The sequence below is a fragment of the Phocoena phocoena genome, chromosome 2, assembly GCF_963924675.1.
Source record: "Phocoena phocoena chromosome 2, mPhoPho1.1, whole genome shotgun sequence".
In the NCBI taxonomy this organism is placed as follows: Eukaryota; Metazoa; Chordata; class Mammalia; order Artiodactyla; family Phocoenidae; genus Phocoena; species Phocoena phocoena.
Window position 1 is genome coordinate 49,072,422 of NC_089220.1, and position 15,642 is coordinate 49,088,063.

At 42.2% G+C, this 15,642-nt stretch overlaps 1 protein-coding gene across 20 annotated transcripts in view; it reads left to right on the forward strand.

The window, feature by feature from the left end:
• The window catches only part of TRIM9 (tripartite motif containing 9), a 110,966-nt gene that overhangs the window by 85,303 nt on the left and 10,021 nt on the right, over nucleotides 1-15,642 (forward strand). For 13 of the 20 annotated variants that reach the window (XM_065872676.1, XM_065872664.1, XM_065872669.1 and 10 more), the window contains 2 exons: nucleotides 2,455-2,612; nucleotides 3,804-3,942. The exons of 3 other annotated variants lie outside the window; for them this stretch is intronic. In XM_065872676.1, the coding sequence (XP_065728748.1) occupies nucleotides 2,455-2,612; nucleotides 3,804-3,942 (297 nt within the window). Of the gene's footprint in view, nucleotides 1-2,454; nucleotides 2,613-3,803; nucleotides 3,993-15,642 lie in introns of those variants that run through there. 4 more of the 20 variants (XM_065872665.1, XM_065872672.1, XM_065872678.1 and 1 more) reach the window with 2 other exon arrangements.

Below are 15,642 nucleotides of genomic sequence, written 5' to 3' on the forward strand. Positions count from 1 at the left end.
TATACCTAATAAAGTGAAAAAGGGTAATAATAATATAACACCCAGTATAAAATCCGTTGTTCTGAAATGCCAGCCTTAGTCTTTGCTAATGAGGCTGTAATTATGTCACATTTCCTTTTATATGCAACATCACTTTGGGGTAAATAAGGAAAAAGAAAAAATAATTCTCAGCACATTGAGAATAGATTTAGGTACATGCAAATGTTTCTGGGTTCCTTCCTTCTCTCTCTTCCTTTCTCTTTCTCTCTCTCTCTCTCTCTGTCTCTCACTTTGCTTTCTTTGTTTGCTTGTTTGTTTAAATTTGGGACACTGTTAAGATCTGAAGATTAGTGACTGGTTAGACTTTTTTCTCTCTTCTTGGCCTTTTAAAGTGTATCCATTGAGGACTTATGAATGAAGTTCACATGCTTTAATTATATATGATACCATGTATTTCAATTAATCTTTTAATTATACCTATGTCTATATGGGAAATTTGAGGTTTCTTATCAGAGACATTGCAAGTATTTGTATGATTCAAATTGAAAACGTCTTGTGATCTTATTCTTTGATTTTAAAATTGATGAAATGTAAACTTGCCTGAAACATGAACAAAGGGAAAATGAAGACTGATAGGGCACATAATGAAATAGAGTCCAAGAAATTGTTGTTTTATGGAAGGCTGTAACCATTAGGCACAGCTAAGAGCAAATGTCCCCAGGGAGAATCATTCCATGTCTCTAGAAGCCCTCTGAAGAATGGTTTGCTTAAACTTGTCAGATTTTACTCCACTGTTGATATGTTAAGATGTATTCTGTTTATACGGAAAAAAATTTAAATGACAAAGTAAATTCCTAACTGGAATAATGACCTTAAGTTAACCTCCAATTACAACTCCTAGATGATACCTGTTACATGTAGATGGTCATTAGAATCATTTGAAGCAGCTCTGTCTTCTGTCTCCTCTTCCCAGCCGGTCCTGTAGTCTATGTATTGAACAACGCAGTGCGTTTATTTCCTTTCCTCCAATTCCAGATTTCCTCTGCAGCTGCAGAGCCATTGTTCTCTGATAAGATTCCACCTGAACCCTGTGCAATTGAACCTTGAAACATTATTTCCCTTCCTAAACTGATGACCTCCAATTACCTGGGGGTAATTTTGATTTAATTATGTTTGATCTGGTAACTCAGGCATGGTTTTCTTGTCATGTACCAGCCTTGTTAATTATAAGATAATAGACCTGCTTCACCTTCATATCACTTATAGTCACTGCTTTTGTCTTCTAGGTAATCCACCACAGAACGTGTTTTCTAAACTGCTGTTAAATTAACCATCTCAGTCAGGGTGACTGGCAAGGAGATTTAATTCAGTGCATGACACTCCAAGTCCAGTTTTGGTACAGCATACCAGGTGTTCCACAGTTAACATTTGTTCACCTGAATGTCCCTGGACGTGGTCCACACCATTCTCTCCTGTGTTAAAGTGCTACAAAAATAAATTCATGTTTTGGTGCTGAAAAATAATTTTAAGCAGTTAGTAAAAACACTGCTCCCAGATACATAAATTGAGTTCATATGTTAGGAGCTAGGATTATTCATTCGCTGACATTTCTATGTCTGTATGTCTGAAGGCTCAACTAATCTGCAGTTTTAAGTAATACAAGACTCAGCACAAAATGGGGGGGGTGGTTTTGTGACTAGTAACACTGTGACAGATTCTCACAAGGTCACAAGGACACTCTGACCTTCCCTGCCAGGCCCCATCTGTTCCCATACTCCTCTCTAGGTTCACAGTTCACTGCTCTACACCTACAGAAAGAACAGACTTGAACTAGTGCCATTTTCAAGGTATAGCTGCTTTGAAAGAATGGTGTCAAATTCCTCAGAAGTTTCAAAACTGAGAAATCACTGTTTGTGTCACTTGGTACCAAATTTTCAAAAATCCAGAGCTATAGCTACTTATGTGCACAAAACCTTGAGTGGAATCACTAATAAGAAATGATAGAACCTTAGAAATATAGTGGTTTCAGAGCTATTTCTCAGCATAGGCAGTTCCCATTTTATTAAATGTGGTTTAAGGCTCAGAATAAACTCTATGATAAATTCATCAGCCGTGTTATGGGGGTGAAACAGGCTTCAGTGGGCTGGATGGGACATCCATTTCCTACGTGGAACACTTCTCTTAGGGGTGATGTCTTCGGTGCTCAAGGGGGTGAGAACAGAGCCGTTGTCTCCCCGCCAGGTAAGGTAGGAAGTGCCACCATGAGCTGGGAAAAGGCAGCGCAGTAGACCAGAAACCACTGCCACTCCTGGAGACTCTAGGAGGGATCCTGTTCAGGCGCCCCCCACCTCCATGCACCCCAGGCTAGCTGCTTAGCCCAGCCACTTGGCCTAAGTAAGGGTGTGCTTCTCATTCCTAGATACTGAAAATGTTGGCAGCTCGACAGAAGCCAGTGTTACACTAATTTCTGTTTAGCTTCCTCTCCAGTCCCAGCGACTCCCATCCTACAGCTGGAGGAGTGCTGCACCCACAACAACAGCGCTACGCTGTCCTGGAAACAGCCGCCCCTGTCCACGGTGCCCGCCGAAGGATACATTCTGGAGCTGGATGACGGCAATGGTGGTCAGTTCCGGGTAAGTGGAGAACCTACGGCTTGTCAGCCAAAACCGGTGACGACCTCGGAGGACCCACCATGGAGTCTCCGACCCATCCCGGCAGGGCCTGCCTGCTCTTCATCTGAGGCCTGCTTTCTCCATGTCCCATCAAAGAAGGACAAAGGAGTCCCTGAACAGAAACTGCTCCACTCTTCTGAAGAGAAAATATTGATACGTGCAGTACTGCCAGCTCTGGTGTCAGATTGGCAGCATTCAAGTCCCAACTCCCCCACTTGGCTCTGGGACTGTGCCCATTTCTCAGCTCTCTGAGCCCTCAGGTCCTCATTTGTAAAAGGGGGATGACAATAATACGTACCTCGTGCACTGTTGTTAAGAGCCACTTAGATAATTCATATAAAATTCTTAGCATGCTGCGATCTCAGACCCCAGTCTACTGAGTATCTCACTGACAAGTTGTCATTTTAAGGCTGTGCTTTTGATGCAAATTATTTTTACTCATTACATCAGCATAATGTTGCAACGTGTACAGCTAAAGAGAGAGGCATCTGCCTAACCTATGCTAAGGATGCATTATGCTAGGATTTATTTTAAGCTTTTGAAATGTCATTCTTCCTCCCTTCCCTGTTTCCTCCCTCTTCCTTCTGTACTGTGGTGAAAATCTGAATACTCATGATTTCCCTTCCTAAACTTCAAAACTCCTATGCTTTGTGACAGTTTCTGAAGTTATCAGTGGGTTATAAACATAGCATAGAGACCACTGCGTGTTTTCAAACCTGTTTTTTACAAATCATACTGGTGAATAAAGAGCTCAGTAGGTATAATATACTGAATAAATGCCAATAATAATAATAAGCATAATGGTAACTGTAAGTACCCAGTTTTAATCTTTTAAGCCCTATCTGCTAATAACTAGCATTCAGTAAGCTGCCAGACCCATGCTAAACACAAGGCACTATGCTAGTCAGTTTGCACGTACGACCTTATATAATCCTCACACCAACCTCATAAGGTAGGTATTTTTGTCCCCATTTTGCAGAGAAGGAAACTGAGGCTAAAAGAGGTCAATTCAGTGCCCAGTAGCTCACAGGATGAGCTCAGATCAGGCAGACCCCAAAGCACCTGCTCCTGTCCACCCTACAACATTGCCTCCTGACCAGCCCCGGGCAAGGGTTCGAGTTAAATGGTGGCCTGTTCTTTTCTGCCCCTCAGGAAGTGTATGTTGGAAAGGAGACCATGTGCACCGTGGATGGTCTTCACTTCAACAGCACATACAATGCTCGCATCAAGGCCTTCAACAAAACAGGAGTCAGCCAGTACAGCAAGACCCTGGTCCTCCAGACGTCCGAGGGTAAGGCCCTTCAGCAGTATCCCTCAGAGCGAGAACTGCGAGGCATCTAGAATGGCTGGCAAGCCCGGAGGTAACCCCACCACTGCCCACATTCGCAAGTGTTTCCATGATTTGCCCTGCATTCTGGCACAGAGCCGCTGTTTCTCTCCTGCCTTTAGCGAGCCCATGGTATGTGGACGTGATCAAACCAAAGAGTCCACAGCGGCAGTTCCAATGGCCTTGGCTGGTGGCTTCCTTTGATAACGCTCTAAATAAGCTGCAGCGGAAGAAGCTGAAAAGTGAAGGCCTCAATGTGCCGCGGTGTGTGAGACAGATGTATGTAGGCTCTAGGGCAGGCTCCCATTCTCCACGATACACACCACTGGCCAGTTTTGCCCAGACGATTCTCAATTGCTTTGTAGCGCTGGCTTGTGTCTGAGGGCGGGGTTGAGGTCCTTTCCAGCTGCGGATTTATCTGACTGAACGTGTTTCCAAGGGGTGTGGGGCGCAGGAGCCTGTCCGAGAGGGCCTGTCGGCCACTCCTGGCTTAACCAGCAAGTTCCGTTTCACACGCTGGGACCGAGGCTCCCCGTGGGTACCAGCCAGGAAGAGGCCAGCGCCTCTGCGTTACCTCGCCATTTTCACCTTTGCCAGTCCCTCTAGGCTTGTTTAGGCTGCCCGGGGCCTCCGCACAAGGTCCATCTCCAGACAACTTTCGCTTCTTGGCTATACTGTAAATATTTTGGCCATCAAAGGCAACCCGTCCATGTCAGGAGAGGGGCTTGCATTTGATGGCCAGGTATAACCTCTGAGGCTGTTAACATTTTCACTCTAAAAGCAGTTGCAACACATGAAATGAAACCTATGACGAGGTATTTGTGGTCGGTGCCAAAGCATTTTCAGACCTTCTGGGTGTCACTTTAATCATAGAAGCCACCCCCATCCCGTGGCATTCTCCGTAACTTCCCTCTGCAGAACTGATTATGTTGATTTTGTTCACATTCAAAATGTTAGCAAAAAGAACTGTGCTCCGCTTCCCACAAACCTCAGCATGTGCCAGTCACCCCTAAAATGGTTCACATGGTTAAAAATAAGCACAACTTCAAATCCCACAGCCAGGTTGAAAGGCCCCTAGTCGTGAAAACCACGCTTGGGGAGCACTTGTAAGTCTGAATGATGCTACTCAAAGAGAAGGATCTGGTGAAGGGGAAATGCCCACATACCTATCCCGCTTTGGGTTATGGGGATGTGGTAGCCGAGCCTCCCCTGGGATGATCATTTTAGCAACTTCTCTCTGGGAAGAGACCTATCAGCTTGAGAGCAATTGCCTCTTTTCCCAAAGCACCATGCTAGATGCTAATGCCCTCCAGAAGTGTTCCTAGGTGCAATGCAGAAGGCCCTTGATGGGGATGGCCTTGTTTCCCGTGTGTGTACAAAGCGGTTTGATTGAAGAGTGAAGTGCATGCTCTCAGAGCAGGGAGACGATCTGCAGCAACGTTGTTAATCTGTGTCACCAGACCTATGGGAAATCTATTTCTATTCATAATGCATCATGGAAATCATACTATTCTGCTAAAAAATCAGTTATTAGCATAGCAGCCTGAGCACTTATGTCTCTCTTTTCATCCTGCAGGAGGATGTAGTTTCTAAGTTTCGATTAATGTTCATAAGATTATGGTGTCTAATAAATTACAGGATTGGAACTGCGATCCTTGGTACCACAGTCACAGAACTGGGGGTCATTTTCTAAAAGAAACTAACGGAACAAGTCCTCTTCCAACAAAGAAACTGTACTGTAGAAATTAATTTCCTCCATGAATTTTATATATTGTGTACAAATATAAGGTATGTATCTAAATACAAAGAAAACCCTATCATCGTGTAGATATCAGTATTCTCTGTTACTGCACAGAAGTGATTTTCTCATGATGAAATAAAGTTCACACACATACTTTCTCCATAACTTTGGTTTGTTCTATTTGTTTCTCCCTCATTCTAATTCATTCCAACAGTGAGACAAGATTTAGAAAGCAAGAAAAAATATAACGAATAGCTTATTAGGAAAAAAAAGATTTGATCGATCTGTAACAATCGAGAAAGCCTGTAGAACTAAGGAATTATACCTCTTTTTTTGTTTTTTAGAAACCAATGAGAAAAATGCCATTAACAGAGTTTTAATAAGTTAACTGAACTTGTACTTTATTAATCTTATTTCTTACCATTCCTGGAAAGATTTGCTTTGGAGATTTTTTTTCTTTGCCGCTATTGTGGGTGATGGGATGGTTGGTTTGCTTTCTACTTTAATAAAATCTTTTATGTTCTTTTTAGCAAGAGTTGACCCCTTTCCAAGGTTCAAAATAAAAAATCTGTATCACAGAAGGGTACGATCTCGTATGTGATAGCAAGTCTAACTCGTATTTACATGCATTTAGTCCAAGGTTTAAATCACTTATCACTTATACTCTCTGAACTATTAGAGAACCTTCTGCTGACCTAAAGGTAACTTTATGCAGGGGAGATCAAATGTCCACATTGTTGTGAATTCTGACCTTTTTTTTCAAAAGCAAATTTGTTTGTCTATTTGTTGGGCAGTATTTGATAAGTGTCTGATATGGGTATAGAGTGTTGAGCAGAGGTCACCCCAGCTGTCACGGAGCTCACAGTCTAGGAAGAGAGACAGGCCTTAAAGAAACAGACATGCAAATATTGCATACTTACAAATTACGATAAACACTGTGAGAGAAGGAAAAGGGACCGTAAGGAAGACATAATTTATATAAGGGAATCAGTCAGGAAGACAATGAAAAATAATTTAATGCAATGGAATTATAAAGAATGTGTTATCAAAAGAGAAAAGGAAAGGAAAACAAATTAGTATATGAGTTCAAGTTTGCTTAGTTCCCCGAAAGCAAAGTTCTTGGGAATGTACCTAGCACAGCCATAAGAATAAGGCCAGTTGCAGATCTAAACCAAATTGCCCTGACTTAAGAAGAAACTTAGCCGTAAGCAATTAATAATTTTAATGAAATTTTAAAATAAGGCCCACAACCTGGTTGCATATATCTTTAAAGTAATTCATTTAATAGCTGTGATGGCTGTGTCATGGTCTCTGAAACCATCTACAAAAGAGTATTTGTTTAAAATATTATGTGACAAGGCCTTGTTAATACATAGAGTTCTAGGGCTCATTCTGTGTCTGGGAGACTATCCTCCTGCCCCCCACCCCCAAAGAAAAATAGACATGGGTGAGAATAGGACGGAAAAATTTTTGTTCATTTTTCTCTATTTTCCTTCTACCTATCTAAACAGACTACCTTTTTTTCTTCTTTTCAAATCTGGAGAAAAAATAAGATAGACCAAAGATAATATTCCTGGTGCTCAAATAATTCACTGAGACTATTATCTGGCTGGAGAAAGGTCTTTCTCTGACTTCCCTCAGCTCTCAGAGCCAGGGAACTGCTTCACACAGCCTTCCCAGCACAGGAGGAGCTGCAGCTCACCAATCCTTCAGGGGAATTAGAACACAGAGGGTTGCGCCTTCTGTGCAAAAAATACTCTTTAATCCAAATCTTTGCGAAAAAGATCATTTCACTGGACACATTCTTAGAAGCAGAATTACTAGACTAAAGAGTATGAACGTTTCTAAGCCCTTGATCTATGTTTGCAAATTGCTTTCCGGATAGATTTTACACCAGAAATGTATGAGCCGTTCCATTTTTAATATCACCTTAATTCTACTATTTAGAGTTTAATTTCGACTAACAAGCAGCCTCTTCTAAAAGTAAAAATGTTTCTAACAGAGGGTTTTTTAACTCGTATTTTCATAGACATAATATTCTGATTGTCTTACATCTAATAGCTACATGAAATACAACACACTACAGGGAAAATGTACATGATCTAAAGGGAAGGAGAGACTTCTCAGAGAAGGGAGAGAGAGAAATCCTAACAGAGGGAATAACTGTAGGTAAGGTAAAAACTTCAAATTATGCCTTGAGCTGACTTTGCAAAGGAGGCCTCATTCGCTCAAAAACATTAATTGAGCGAGCCGATTTGACGATCACAGCGATGCATACAGCGTGGCCCTGCCCAGTGACTATGGGCTTTACTCTTCCTCCTTCCCTGAACTCCATGGCACCTGGCTCAGAGTGCCTAAAACTATGGTACCACCTCACCCCTCGAGAACTAAGATCTCCACCCTACAGTGTAGGCAGTCATCTTACAGTCAGGATGTAAGCAACAATGACCTGTGATTGGTAGGAAAAGGAAGGACAGAGTTCAGGCACGGAAGCTCCTACGTTGTTCTCATGGCAGAGCCCTTGGTGTCACTCGGCTCTCCCTCTTTTTATGCACAATTCCGCTGAGCTCATTGACCCATTTGCAAAGAGCACAGCAGACCGGAAACCTCACATTAGAAGAGAAAGGAATTTGGTATAGAAGTGAATTGAGGCTGTTGGCAGCACTGAGCAAGGAAGGTAACTGGAAAAACTGTGAACAATCCAAAAAAAAAAAAAAGGGGAGAGAAAGAGAACGTTCTGTGGCATATGCTCAGAAAGTCAGAAAGTATATAATGCATTTTAGAAAGATTTCCACCTAATACATTTAAAAGTCAGTATATATTCTGGAACTCTTGATAATGGAGTATTAAGTATATCAGAAGGCTTTATGGAATTACAGTATAAGTACCCCCCCCCAAAAATACTATGGTAATTTTGTGTAGAGCTTCCAAGAACTTTCTTCATTGCCCATTAAAAGATTCCATGAAAAAAGACAGCAATTTGAAAGCCAGCAAATATTTTTAGGATACTGAAATCCAGCAGAGGAATTGCATAAAAGCTATCCATTTACTATAAGGTCCTAAAAATAGGGATTCTTTTCTCTTCACCCTAAGACTGCTATATACCTCTGTACCCACTGCTATTGTTTAAACCTCCCTTCTGTTCTGTTGCTGCAACATTCCAGATTTGCCCTATGTATTACTTTCCCATTGCTGCTTTAACAAATTACCACAAGCTTAGCAGCTTAAAACAACACAGATTTATCACCTTACAGTTCTAGAGATCAGAATCCTAAATGGGTTTCACTGGGCTAAAAGTGAGGTGTCAGCAGGACTGCGTTCCTTGGAGGTGGTTCTAGGGGAGAATCTGTTCTGTTTCTTTCCCAGCTTCTAGAAACCACCCGCATCCCTTGGCTCACGGCCCCTTCCTCCATCTTCAAAGCCAGCAGCATAGCGTCTTCCAATCTCTTTCCGACTCTAACCCTCCTGTTTCCCTTTTATAAGCATCCTTGTGATTTATTACCTTGGGCCCACCTGCATAGTCCAGGATAATCTCCCATCTCAAGATCCTTAACTTGGTCACATCTGCAAAGTTCCTTTCGGCATGTTAGGTGCCATAGTCACAGATTCCGGGGATTATGACATGGAGATTTTTTGACGGGCCATTGTTCTGCCCACCACACTCTATGAGCAAAGTGTTATTATTATTATTCTACTCTACATATGGCAAAACGGAGCCTTCCCTCTCCTATCCTGGGAGAGGATAAATGACGTGCCAGGTCTGGGCCTTTCAGCTCCAATGCCCAGCACAGTACACTTTGATGCTGACATTAAAACAGTGCTATTTGCACTCAACCAAAAAGAGGAAAAGAGGAAAAACTACCCTAAGTCTGTTTGCTAGATGTCTGAAGACAGCTTGTAGAAGCAGTACTGTGTAGCTGCCTTACATGTTCATCCAGAAACCCCAGGCAGAAATTGGACTTTAACACTTTCAGTCATGTTAGACTTTTGCTCTAAAGAATAATATTCCTGCTTTAAGAAGGAGATGTGAGAATGACGGTCATTTCCAGTATCCAAGCACGTCCTTGGGTCCTGTCCTTTTTCCATGTCTTCCCTCTGGCTCCCCAACCCCCCGGGCTGAGCTTCTCTCCAACGTGGACACTTTCAGCTGGCAGTGATGGGTCACTGCCTGGGAAGGAAAAGGATGTCAGAGCCACATCTCTGAGGTCCTTGAAAGACCCCACCAAGTGAGGTCTGGGACTGGGAGCCCTGCTCGGGTTGAAACCACAGAGCTATTTATTCACAGAAGCTCTCAGCCCTCCAGATCTCAACTGTGAGGAAAAGTGGGAAGCATAATCAGGGATCATGAGAGAATCAGGCTGTAGATAAGGCTGTAAATTGTAGCATTCTCTGCACACAGGTGCTCAGAGCACCGAGCAAAAGTGCTCTCAAGCATTGTCTTACTTGAACAGCCGTAAAAGCCATCTCCCCAATGCTTTCCAGGATTGTTTTATCTAATGACAACAAAAGGGTTGGGACTCTTGAAATCACATCTTAGAAACTGCTTTCTAAAAGGGGACATAGAAGGTGTTATTCATAAAGATTAAAATGCCTTTTTCTTTCGCATTAGGCTCTCAGCATCACAGCACCCTTTCCAGTGTGCTAGCTTCTTGTCCCACACATCACAGAAAATAACCCAGAGAATATTCAGTGATGCAGGCAGAATACAGGCCCAGAATGACCCCAGATGCATCTGTTCAAAAGTCTCTTTGCAGATATTTTATAGTGATTTGGGGCCAGGATAAGCGTTGTACTCTTAAACCTTAATGTACTGAGACACACACCCACCCCGCTTCCCACCAGAGAATATGTAACCTTGTGTCAGGAAAAGAACCTCATCTGATCTCAGCCCGCCCACCCTGAGTGGTCAGAACCCCAAAGGGGAGGGTGACGTATTTGCCTTTCAATTCCTAACCACCACAGTCCACGGAACCACTCTATATAGACAAGAAAGATTCATCCTCAGTATAATGCAGGGCATGGAGAATGATAATTAGGTCCTCCACACAATCCTTGGTCACCCCTGAGACCACTGGAATGTGCCCCATGACCTATAGCATCGACCTTACCTTTTATACATTTCCAAGGCACAAAAGAGAGCAATGGCCTTGTCAGCCACCAAATTTTATCTACCAGGAATTGATCTGCCTGGGGCCCTTATCCTGTCCCATCACAGCTGGCAGTGTGACTTAGATGTGTCCCTTAATCTCTCTGGACTTCAGGGTTTTGTTTGGGGGTGGGGGGTGGATTGTTTTGTCTCTAAAACTATATACTTAGAGCAGATGACCTCTAAGTTCTTTACAGTTAATACCCCCTGGTTTTCTTCTGTGGCTTCTCTCTTCAAAATCACAGCCGAAAGCTGTTACTATTTCAGGAAACGCTATGGACTGGCGTAGCCGCCTCCTGCTCCCCCCAGGGGTTCTAGCGGGTCTCAGAGGTTGCCTGTGACACGGAAAATTCAACACTAGTAGGAAGTAGCTGGTAAAGGGTCACACAAGGAAAAGCGTATGGTCCACTCTGCCTCGGCTGTAGTTTTCGTGACTCCGAGCACCAGAGCCGTCCCTGCAACCCCAAATAAAAGTATCTAGTTGGAGGGATATGCATTTCCAGGACACATTCCTCAAGGTAGGTAAACCATACCTGAACAAATCCGGGTAGATTTTATGAAATCCAAGGTGAGAGGCATCGTGACAGCTTTCAGAGCCCAGAAAAGAGGTGCTTTGCTCTTTCTAATTTTGACAACATGCACGACATCCCAGAGAATTGCCTGATTTTCCATAGGACCGAACTGGATCCAAACCCTATTTTCGCTTTTGGAGAATGTGCTTTGCACTTGACACTCTGGGGAGCAGTTTAGTCCTTTGGAATCTTTTGTATCTCTTTGAAATATAGGAATTTTCAGTTCTGATGATAGTTCCTTATGAATAATGCCCTAAAGTGTTCTAAATTGGAGTGGAGGACTTGGTGACAGAGTGGGCAGCTGTCCCAAGGGTGGAAAGAGGCTATTGCATTTCTTCTTTTAAAAGGAGCTTTTCAGAACGGAAGTGTTTCTCACTTCTCAACTGCAGTTAATGCCACACTTAAGAAAGATTATAATACCACCTTTCACTGTAAATTATGTACCAGTGGGACATAACTGTGACTTTGGATGCTTATTAGATTATTTAAGGACACCCAACCCCTTCATTCATTTCTTTGTCTCTTTTCAAGTCTTCCCAACAAAAGCAAATTATTTTACAGCTGGTTTATAATTGAACTGAAACTCATCTTTAAAGCTGCTTGTGCAGTTCTTAGTGACATATCTTGCCTTACTGTACTCTGAAATACAACCGTCTTGTTGAACCAGGGTCCAAGGACTGCTTAAGTTATGCAGCTGTTCACTACCAGACAGGAAGATAACCAAGAATTCTACCAGAGCACAAAAGAAGCTGGGTTAGCATATGGAATCCCTGTCAGCTTGCCTTTCCTCTTTGAATTCCAAAAATAATATCTCAAAGACTTGACTTTACATTTCCAAATATTCCACATCTGTAGAAATCTTTAGTGTACTGTACATGTTGGAATCAGTCAAGAAATTCTACCCTCAGAAGTATAAAAACCAATTAGTAGTATAAGATACAGATTTTCTCTAAATACGGTCAGTTCTCCCAACTTCATGTGTCCCATTTCCCAGCTGCTCAGGTTTAATGCAATGTCTGCTAATGAACAAATAAAATAAATATACAGTAAGGCAAAAAAGGAGCACACCACTTAAATATTCTTCTTTTGCCTCAAACCCAAAAGTCAGTAAATAATAAGTGTGGTCCCCAGCCAATCTTTGCTTTGATGATTCTTGATTACTTCTTCCAAGCAGAGGCCCCAACTCCAGAGTCCAGCCAATCCAGGTGGGAAGGGAAAGCAGTCCAGGCAAAGGCAAGAGGAGAGTGATGGTCACTGACAGAGTTGAGGGAAAGTGTGTCTTGTCACACTCCCATTATAAACACTGTCCTCATCCCAGAGTTACTGATATGCCCGGAGCTGCCACACCAGTATTCCGTTGGCGTTCTGTTTCCCTTTGCTCTTCCCTGCTAAACTGCTTTTTGCTCAGCAAAGCTCTTCGGCAGACAGGATCACTGCATGTGATGAAACATGACAAAAAATTAAAAATCTTTGAAGGGGCTATTTTTCTTCCTCCAGCGACCTATACATGAAAAATTAATAATAGTTATCCTGGTTATTAGCTATGACCTGAAACATAGCTTCATATCATGTATTCTGAAAAAAGCACTAACCCAATTCCTCTTTGTCGTGACTGACAGAATATTAATGGCTGAAAAGCCTTCTCCAGATCTCAGTAATTGTGCTTTGAAGGAGAGGTAAGGAAGTGGCATGTACATCCTTCCTGCATCCTGGGTATAACACAGAATACACTCTTGGGTAGCTATGTGTAGGCTCAATGTTAGTTGTGTGATTTGGCTAAACATGGGTGTGGCACCACTGTTCCCAATATTGTCTTACTGTCTTTGATTCATGTCTTTGAACATGTCCAGAGGGGCACGATGAGGAGAGTAAAGATTTGAAATCCACACCCTAGAAGAAAGGTTGGAAATCGATTCTATTTATCCCAGAAAAGGGATGATTTAAAGGGGACCGGTGACTGCTCTCAAATATTTGAAGAACTAGCGTGCTGTTCTGTATGGCCCCAGATAGTAATGGTACGATTAAGGAGTCGAGTTCCCAAAGAGATATATCCAGACCCATGTAAGCAATGACTACAAATAGGAGGGGGCTGCCGGAGGCCATGAGATCCTCAACCTAGGGGACTTCAAGGGGGAGCTTGTGATTGCTGCTCAGATGTTATCGAGATAAGTGTCTTCCCTCTTAGACTCCTGCAACCTAAGGTAATATCAAGTGACTTAGATGACCTGTAGGCAACTGACCCAACACTTGCACCATGTGCCCATGGGGAAGGGCACAGAGAGTCTGCTGGGATCAAGTGGAAAGTGCTCTCTTGCACTTCATTTGGACAATTTTCATGACAAGGTAGGAAGTTTTTTTTAGGAGCTTCTTAGGGAAAATGGGGTAAGAGCCCAGCTGGTAGGGTATGGGAGGCCATAGGTGGGAAAAATTCAGAGACAGAGATGGAGTGATTGGGTAACATGTATATTAAATAAGCTGGCTTGAATAGAGAGCATGGTTCAAGACTGAGAGGAGTCAGGGACAATTGGGTCATCAATAAATAATGGGTCTACATAAAAGGATAGAAAAGCTAACCATTTTAGTGTCAAGTTATTAATCCCATGAATAACCATGGCTGTCCTCAGCCCAATCCCGCAGAGTGGTGCCATCACCAACTCTAAGTGCTTCTTCCTGGTGCTGAGAATAGAAAAGGTGAGTATGATGGGATTGGATATGCTCCCTGAGTCTGGATTCAGTACACGTCTCTTCACTGGTTTTCAGATGATTACTTGAGAGTTCAATATACTCTGAAATTCATTCTACTGTATGTGTCCTTTCCCTTAATTTTCAGGGCAACAAGTATTTTAAGGATAATGAATTAATTATTATTACTTGGTGAAAAATACATTTCCAAGCAAATTCTTGTTAAAAATGTTTTACTGAGATAAATATAGTTGTAAATTCTCTCCCTAAAAGAAGCCCGTAGCAGTTTGTGGTGCTGTGCAATTGTCTTTCAAATTGTTCCATTAAACTAAAAGACTAATTCCCCCCTGAGATCATTATAATGTAAATCATTTCTGAACCAGGAAATGATCACACATGCCAAATTACCCGAACCATTTGAAGTTTAGGTAGAAGAAAATTGGAATGTATTATTATTGGGAACACAAAGCCTTAACTCCATAAGTAGCCATTTCTTTTCTCTGAAAATCTGCTTTACACTTTTCTGTAAAAAAGAAAAAGAAAAGAATTTCCCCCAAGGATAAGTCTAAAGCCTGAAAAGCTAATTTTAATATGTTCACAAATGAAAATGAGACCGGCTTGGCAGTATTAAGCTGAAATGCTCCGCCAATGCCCTTGCTCTGAGCCCTTCAAATAGAATCCCGTTCTGCACACACGTGCTCCACTGAGCATGTGCAGAATGGCATTTGGATAGGATAAGGATGTGTTCAACACAGAGGAACACGCTAACAGACTCAAACCAGAAAAATATTCCCAGGAACACTCTCTGGCCACCAAAACAAAATTATTTTTTCAATGAGAAGAAAGTTCCTTGGTGGTTTTGGACATAGAATACTACCATCGTGCCATCTGTATTTCCTAAACTATTACTATCAAACCAAGCTCTACGAAGGCCCCTATTGGTAAAACATCTGACTCTGACCAGATAACCCTACTGCATACAACCACCTATTGTTCAACAAAAGAGAAAGGAATGATTTTAGCAATTTAGAGGAACTACCTCTAAATTACTCTAAATGTTAGAACCAAATCATGTAATGGATATGTCCTGACTCTGGGATAATAGTGATCTTCATGCCAGACCTGACTATCCGAAAATAAAGACATTTTTGCCACAAACGCACCTCACCACTGCCCATGGTCTGTTTATTGTTAGAGAACCAGAGATGTTCAAGGGCATCCCTAGGGTCTCATCTTAATGCAGAAACAAAGGTAAGGCTCCTTCCCTGATTACTTGTTCAGCCCTATCTTCCTCTCCTATTCAAAGACCAAGTCTTGAGTGTGCTGGTATAGAAAAACCATCTTGTCCATTTAGAAATGGAAAAAATAAGAGACAAAAGGAAAACTATGGAACAGCAAAGAGTTGGTCAAAATCGTCACCTCCTAAATAGAAACTCTTTAAGAGGCCATTGTTGTACAGGGAGTAACATCCAAGGGAGCTGGAGAGGGTGAAGTATTAATCTCCTCTTGGTCATCAATGGGTA